This window comes from Vombatus ursinus, unplaced genomic scaffold (genome assembly GCF_900497805.2).
Source record: "Vombatus ursinus unplaced genomic scaffold, bare-nosed wombat genome assembly UNPS02015184.1, whole genome shotgun sequence".
NCBI lineage: Eukaryota > Metazoa > Chordata > Mammalia > Diprotodontia > Vombatidae > Vombatus > Vombatus ursinus.
The window spans coordinates 849,347-858,006 of record NW_020954962.1 but is presented as its reverse complement, the minus strand read 5'-3'; the positions used below and the strand labels follow the sequence as shown (position 1 = coordinate 858,006).

Here is an 8,660-nt window from a genome sequence, read left to right as displayed (position 1 = left end):
TGACTTCAGGTCCGGTGCTCTACCCACTGCACCACCTAGCTGCCCCTGGAATACTTTTTGAAGACTTGGGAATGGTCTTCCCAATTGCGTGAATGAAAAGACTAAAACATATACCATAAAAAAAAAAGTTTGTATATCAGGTTTTTTTTTGTTTTTGTTTTTTTGTTTTTTTAACAGCCGTAAAAATGTTTAACAGTGAAAGTCACCTGAGAGCAGTCTCTGCCCGCCACAGCCCTCCCAGGTCAGAACCCCAGCCAAGCCCCACGGGCAGGTTCACACTAAGGGTCTCTCGATTGACTGCTGGACGGACTGAAACCGGGGCTTCAGCTGGGAGCCTTCCTTGATGGTTACGGAGCAGGCGATGACGTGCCTGCAGACGCCACAAGCCCGACGCAGCGCCCGCTCGGGGCGCACGAACATGTAGGGGACGTTCTTGTCCGCACTCAACAGCGGGAGATGAAGGATGATCTCCAGGTGCTCGGCATCTGCAGCCATCACGATGAACTCGGAGATGCCTCTGTTGAGGGTCTCGGTGGCTTCATTGGCGCCCTTCCAGAGCTGCTTGTCGTGGCAGGATTGCTGTACCAGGTCCAGGAGCTTTTTGGTGAGCTGGGCATCAGCCAACGTGTAAGCGTTGGGGTTCACTTCGGCCTCAGTCATCCTTGCGATCCTGCCGTCCGACCCCCTCCTAGGAAGAGCGCTGGATCCAGGAGCAGGAGAAGTCCTCTCGGCTTGGAAGCTTCACGGAGGATGTCTGGAGTGGAAAAGTGTATGTCAGTTTTAAAAGTGATTTCTGGCAGACATTTCTACAGATTTAGCTTGATTTAATAACTTATCAGATTTGAAGACACATATGACACGCTTAACAAATTAGCTAATTACAGATTGTTGGGAGAAAGCGGTGTCACCAACTCACTGGATTTCAGTCACTACTAAAAACGTAACCATTCTTTATGTTAGTCAAGTTTAGAACATTGGATTCATTCTTGGTGTTTCTTTGTCTTTCATATCCACTAAATTGCTGAGTTTTGTTGATTCTCCCCTCTGTATCTCTCATATATGTCTCATCTTCAATTATACAACAATCACCTTGATACAGATTTAAAAAGAGGCAGAGAGCACCTCAAATTTCAATAGATGTTACTTGAAGGAGATGAAGATTTTGGATAAAAGTTAATTAAATAGTAATACATTCTATTGTATAAAGGTTTCTGACTTTTTATTTATTTTCACATCAATTCTTTCAGGTGAGAGATGAACCTAATGTGTGTTATGCAAATCTAGGCATTTACTATTGTTTACATTTTATATATAAGTAGATTAAGTCGCTAGAAATTGAAATCACTTGATCAGTATCACAAAGCTACTTTATACAATGTCAAAATTAGAATTTAGTTCCTATTCATCCTACCTTCTACCCAGCAGTGTTGTATTTCCTCCTTCATGACTGGTGCATAAAAATATATATGGGACCAAGAGTTAAAAGAGTATAATTAAATTTGTAAATATAGATATGAGGATAATATTACCTAGAGTCAGTGGTCAAATAATCTCCAAGGAAAGAAAATAGGTCAGGAGCTGGGATGAAATTCTATAACATTTTGAGGAGGTCAGTATCTCCCTTCTACACTCCCATTGCTCTTCTTGGTAACTCTCTCTGCATGTTAAAAAAAAAATAGTAATATCTCCTTTCTATATTTACCTGGGCTAGTCCTCCATTACCCGTGTCTCAGATAAGCTTGCACTCCTAACAAATCACTATTATTATTTCCATACAAATAGTTTCCATTCTCTCACTGATTTATCCTCAACTAGCTACCCAGTTAGAAAAAATATATGATAAATAATTATCTGCATTAGGGGCCTACAACAAATTAATTTATTATTATGTCTAGAGTCTAGCAAAAAGATAATGAATTAACACAAATAAATTAATGTAAAATTTAGAGATTCAAACATCAATTGGAAGGTACATACTTTGGGATAACAATCTAGCTAGTGGTCCAGAAATCTTTCCCTAAAAACAGTCCATTATAATAATAAACATCTACCGATCACCTATTATGTGCAAGATGTTATGCAAGGCATACATTTAAGACAGTATTCTCACTTTCCAGGTATTAATAATCTAACTATTGACATTAAATATAAAAATGTAATTGGAAAACTAAGGCTCTAAGGTGCTACATAGTAAATTTCTAATCAGTCATACAGAATGCAAATTTTCTAGAAATTCAAACATAGAAGAGATTGCCTGGGTTTGGGATCATCAGAAAAAGCTATAATTTTACAGAACATGGGAAAGTTGAACTATGCTTTGAAGAGAAGTATTCACATTGATGAAGGATGCATATTTCTACCTCTAAGAGTTCAAGTAGAATAGGTTATATACTTGAACATATGCATATTTATGTATATGTATGTACACACCCATGCATGTGTGCATATATCGATATTGGTTCACTTGGAAAGATACATATATGTATGTGTACACAGGCATACATATATGAATGTTTGTGTATGTGACACTATAGAAATACACATGTGCACAATGTATTTTAGTAGTTATACATACATGTACACATATACGCAAACATGCAATGCAGATATGCTCCTATACATACATGCATGTGTATTTCATTAGCAAATTTATTGAACATAGTACCTGTGTATTTAACCAGTCATTGATAAAAAATGAGACAATCCAGAGTTAAGTGGAGACTTTTAGGGAATTACACAGCTGAAGACCTATTACCAAATTAACATTGAAACATAAATAGTTCCTGGCCAGTTAGGCAATGATAGATCCATCCAATTGTATAACTTAATTCATATTTTAATCTTCATGAATATGTTATGAGATATTTCACTAAAAGTTTTGTAATTGTTAGGATTTGAAACCGAAAGTGATTAGTGATGACTTAATGGAGAAAAGATACTGTCTGTCAGTGAAGTAAAGATTTGACATGAAGCAAAAGGATTATACTTTTTCTGTTTGCTCCAATGATATTATCAGGATCATGGGGTAAAAATTCCATGGGAAAAATAGGCTTTCCTCAAGAGATATTGGGTTCCCCTTCCTTGGAGGACTCCATTTACAAACTGCATTGGGCACTTGTCAAGTATGTAGAGTTGAGGTTCCTTTTGTGTAAAGGCTGAGAATGTTAACCACTGACATCCCTTCCACCACCCCACTCAATTCTGTGATTCTACAATCTAATGCTACCCATTCATTTTTCAGAGGTAGAAATGAAATGCCAGAGAGGAAAAATGATTTACCAGTGCTGAATTCACTATTTTCACATGTGGAAAATAAAAAAGGAACATAATGTCAGGAAGAAATTTCACTCTCATTATGGAATTTATTCTTCTTGGATTTTCTGACCTTCCTAATCTCCAGGGATTTTTATTTGGTGTCTTCTTAGTCATCTACATGATTATTTTGATAGGAAATGGCCTTATCATTGTCATAACCAAGGTTGACCCAGCTCTCCAAACACCTATGTATTTTTTTCTTGGAAATTTTTCATTTGTGGAAATCTGTTACACATCTGTCACTCTTCCAAGAATGCTGATGAATCTTTCAACACAGAACAGACATATTTCTCTAGTGGCTTGTGCCGTTCAGCTTTGCTTCTTTCTTATTCTTGTTGTAACGGAGTGTTTACTGCTGACTGTGATGGCATATGACCGCTATGTGGCCATTTGTAAGCCTCTGTACTATCAAGTCATCATGAACCATAAAGTGTGTGTCCAGCTGGTCATTGGCTCCTGGGTCACTGGGATCCCAGTGGTGATAGGGCAGACCTATCAGATTTTTTCTCTCCCATTCTGTGGTTCTAACAAGCTCAATCATGTTTTCTGTGACATGCCCCCAGTAGTGAAGCTGGCCTGTGGGGACGCTTTTGTAAATCAACTCTCAGCCTATGCTGATGCCATCCTCTTTGCATTGATTCCCTTTCTGTTGATACTTGGGTCCTACGTAAAAATTATCTTGACCATCCTGAAGCTGTCATCAGCCCCTGGAAGACACAAACTGTTCTCCACTTGTTCTTCTCACTTCATAGTTGTCATCTTATTCTTTGGATCTGGTCTCATTGTGTATTTCAGACCCAAGTCCAACCACTCGGAAGGATTAGACAAAGTTCTTTCCCTGTTCTACACCATTGTGACACCAATGTTTAACCCTATGATATACACATTAAGGAACAAAGATGTCATTGAAGCTTTGAGAAAATTAACACTGAAATGTAAAAAGAATCATGAAAGAAAGCACTGAATTTACAAATCCTTCATTCTTCTTTATTTGTTCCATAATTCTCTTAGGAATCTAATTCCAATCTTTTCTCTTTCCTGTCTTGTAAAGTCTCTCCATTATCTTATTGCAATCTCAAATCTTTGAAATACCTTGTTAAATATGTAGAAGGATGTCTTCTATGACTATTCAACTTAAAAGACAAAGTTAGAATGTCTTTGATGATTTACTATTAATAAACTATCTCTTCATTAGAGAAAAGATAAGGGCAGACAATTATCTCAATTATCCAGAATGAGATTATATCTGTAGCACTCACAATATCCAGCCAATAGATAGATTATTCTTAAAGATAAAGTATGTCAAAAGATAAAGCACAATCGTTATTTTGCTAAGCCCAAAAAGAGAAATACATCATATTGTATTTCTCTAATTTTAGTAAAGCACTTATACACCCTTGATTTCTGGACATATGTACCATCCCCCCTAAATAAGTCTTCACATAAAATCACTAACAACAACAACAAAAACAAAATCAAAATCATCACATTATTTCACAATATATACAACACTTGAAACTCAGTTTTCCATCCCTCTACTAGAGGGAAAAGAAAAGTTTGCTGTATTTTTTTCTATTCCTCGGAGCCAGGGTGAATCATTATAATTATATATCTAAAGCTTAGATTTTATTGCTCTTTCCATTTATATTGTTATGGTTATTGTACATATTTTTCCTGACGTGTGTGTGTGTGTTTCCATGTTTATTCAAATTCTTCATATCATAATTATTTCATAACTATATCACATTAATGAATAAAAATGTATTCATTTAATTTATATTGATACAAAATGCTATTAATATTTTGGTGTAAGATAGATGATAAGTAGATAGATTATAGTAGATATTGGTGATGATATTGATGGTGATGATGATGAGAGGCATAGATAGACACATGGAGAGATTATATTAAGTGGCTATTGTGCAAGGTATTGTACTAAATATTGGTCAGTTAAGTGGTGCAGTGGATAGAGTGCTGGGTTTAGGGGGGGGGGGGGAACCTGTGGCCTGGAGGCCGGCTAGGTCCTTGGGTGTGGCCTTTAGCTTGAGTCCAAGTTTTACAGAACAAATCCTTTTATTAAGAGGATTTGTTCTGTGAAGTTCGGATCCAATCAAAGGGTCACAGTTGAGTACCTAGAAGAACACGTGGTCTCCAGGCCACATGTTCTCCACCCATGGCTAGAGTTGGGAAAACCTCAGTTCAAAACTGACCTCAGACACTTCTTAGCTATGTGACCCTCAGCAAAACACTTAACCTTGTTTACCTCAGTTTATTTATATGTAAAATTAGATGGAGTAGGAAATTACAACTAAGAAACATTTATACCTCATATTGTGACTTCTATCTCTATTGCCTACAAGTTCAGACACTAGGTGATTTTAGTACATAATTCCAATGTTTATACAAAAGGACAGATATTTTTATGGATGGCTTAGTAAAAGGTTCTTACAATATGCATGCCTGGAAGCAGGATAAGCAAGGCTTTGCATGGGTTGAAACCAGCAGAGTATATTACATGTGCTTTCAAACTGGGCCTTCATTGACCAATCCCATCATTGCATTTATTATATGGAGAGAAATCATAAAGCCATCGTCCACAATTCACCTGAAGATTCAAACATGGGTATTCTGTTCTCTAATCCATTTCTTTTCCCCCCAAACTTAACAACATTCTACCTCACTTTTCTTTAAATATTTTGGAGTTTCTTCCTATGAATGAGGGAGGACAATCACATTTAATGGTGTTTTCCACCACAGAGATGGAAGGTACTGTTAGACTATAGTGAGGATTATCATCCAAAGGAATTGAGTATAATCACTCAGTGATTTCATTACTTATAACAGGAATTGGCAGAGAAAGAGCACCTATGCTTTATAAAGTGTCTTTCTCCCAACAGCCCTGTGAGGCAGACAAGTAATCATTTCATAATCCCCAAATTGCAAAGTATTCAGAAGAACATGAACAAATGCTCCAAATTACTAATAATAAGAGAAACACAAATCAAAACGACCCTCACATCCTGCAATTAGGGAAAAATCACCCCCAAATGCAGCAATGTTGGGAGGGACGTGTGCAAAGATAGCCATACTAATATATTGTGAGTGGAGCTATGAAATGGTACAACAATTTGGAATTATGCAAATTAAATCACAATAATATCCACACCTTTTGAACCAGAGGCAGCATTACTGTGCTTATACCAAGGGAATTCATCAATAGGAAAAGAAGGTTCTCTTATGCTTGAAATTATTTTAGCAACACTTTTTTTTGTGATAGCTAAGGATTAGAAACAAAAGAGATGGCCATAAATGACTAAACAAATTACCATCGTGAATGTAATGGAATATTACTGGGCTTTAATCAGTGATGTGCATCAAACAAAACTAATGCAACCAAGATTAAGAGGGAAGCAGAAAACTGGGAAGTAATTTTTACAACCAGTATCTCTGATAAATGCCTCATTTGTAAATTGTATAAAGAGCTGAGTCAAATTTATAAGAATATAAATCATTCACCAATTGATAGATGGTCATAGGATATGAACAGGCAGTTTTCAGAGGAAGAAATTAGAGACATCTATAGTTACCTGAAAAAATGCTCTAAATCACTATTGATTAGAGAAATGCAAATCAAAACAACTCTGAGATACCACATCACACCCATCAGATTGGCTAACACAGTGAAACAGGAAAATGATAAGTGTTGGAGAAGATGTGGAAAAATTGGAACACTAATGCACTGTTGGTGGAGTTGTGAACTGATGCAACCATTCTGAAGAGGAATTTGGAGCTATGCCCAAAGGGCTGTAAAATTGTGCATACCTTTTGACCCAGCAATACTACTTCTAGGGCTGAATCCCAAAAAGATCATAAAAATGGGAAAAGTACCCACATGTAACAAAATATTTATAGCAGTTCTTTTTATGGTGGCAGAGATTTAGAAATTGGGGGGAATCCCATAAAATGGAAATTGAGGGAATGCCCATCAATTGGGGAATGGCTGAACAAATTGTGGTATATGAATATAATGGAATACTATTCTGCTATAAGAAATGATGAGCAGGCCAACTTCAGAAAAACCAGGACAGACTGGTATGGACTGATGGTGAATGAAATGAACAGAACCAGAAGAACATTGAACACAGTAACAGACACACTGTGTGATGACTAGCATTGATAGACTTAGCCCTTCTTAGCAATGCAAAGATTTAAGTCATCTCCAAAGGTCTCATGATGGAAAATGCTATCCACATCCAAAAAAAGAACTATGGAGTTTGAATGCAGATTGAAACATACTCTTTGCCATTTTTTACTTCTGTTTTCTTTTGTTCTCTCTTTCTTGTGGTTCCTCCTGTTGGTTCTAATTCTTCCTTAACATCACTAATGTGAAAGTATGTTTAATAGGAATGTATATGTATAGCCCATATCGGATTGTGTGCCCTTTTGGGGAGGAAAGTAGGGAGGGAGGAGGGGAAGAATTTAAAATTCAAAAGCTTATGGAAGTGATTGTCGATAAATTAAAATATATTTAAAAAAGGAAATGATGATCAGGTAGACTTCAGAAAAACTTATATGAATTGACACTGAGTGAAATGAGCAGGACCAGGAGAACATGGTGCACAGTATCAGCCACACTGTGCTATCACTGACTTTGTCAGACTTGGTTCTTCCCAGCAATGCAAGGATACAAGAGAACTCCAAAAGACTCAAGATGGAAAATGGTATCCATATCCAGAGATACAACAATGGAGTCTGAATGCAAATGGAAACACACTATTTGCTCTCCTTTTCTTTTGTAATTTTGTTTTCCTGCTTCATTCTCATGGTTCCTGTCATCAATTCTAATTCTTCTTTACATCATAACTAGTGGGAAAATATGCTGAATATTAATGTATAAGTAAAGGCTACATCAGATTGCATGTCATCCTGGGGAGGAGGGAGTAGAGGGAGAGGGAGAAAATATATTAGTTTTTTTTAATTTTTTATTCTTTTATTTTGATTTATCAATAATCAGTTCCATATGCTTTTGAGTTTAAAATTTTTCTCCCCCGTTTTCCCCACCAACCTCCCCAAGATATCACACAATCTGATATAGGCTATACATTTATATTCATATTAAACATATTTTCACATTAGTGATATTGTAAGTAAAAATTAAAACCAACAGGAAGAACCATCAGAAAGAGGAAACAAAACTCAACAGAAGAGAAACAAATAGCAATTCAACTTCCATAGTTCTTTCTTTGGATGTGGATAGTATTTTCCATCACAACACCTCTGGAGATATCTTAGATACTTGGATTGCCAGGAAGGGTTAACTTTATCAATATTAGTCATCACACAAT

General features: G+C 36.5%; 1 protein-coding gene and 1 pseudogene across 1 annotated transcript; one reads left to right on the top strand and one right to left on the bottom strand.

The window, feature by feature from the left end:
• Positions 1–273: 273 nt before the first annotated feature.
• Positions 274–698, bottom strand: LOC114031560 (annotated as a pseudogene).
• Positions 699–3,328: 2,630 nt separating this feature from the next.
• On the top strand, positions 3,329–4,279 carry LOC114031603 (olfactory receptor 10AG1-like). Its single transcript, XM_027846736.1, has one exon. The coding sequence runs from the start codon at positions 3,329–3,331 to the stop codon at positions 4,277–4,279; it is 951 nt and encodes a 316-aa protein (XP_027702537.1).
• The last annotated feature ends 4,381 nt before the right edge of the window (positions 4,280–8,660 follow it).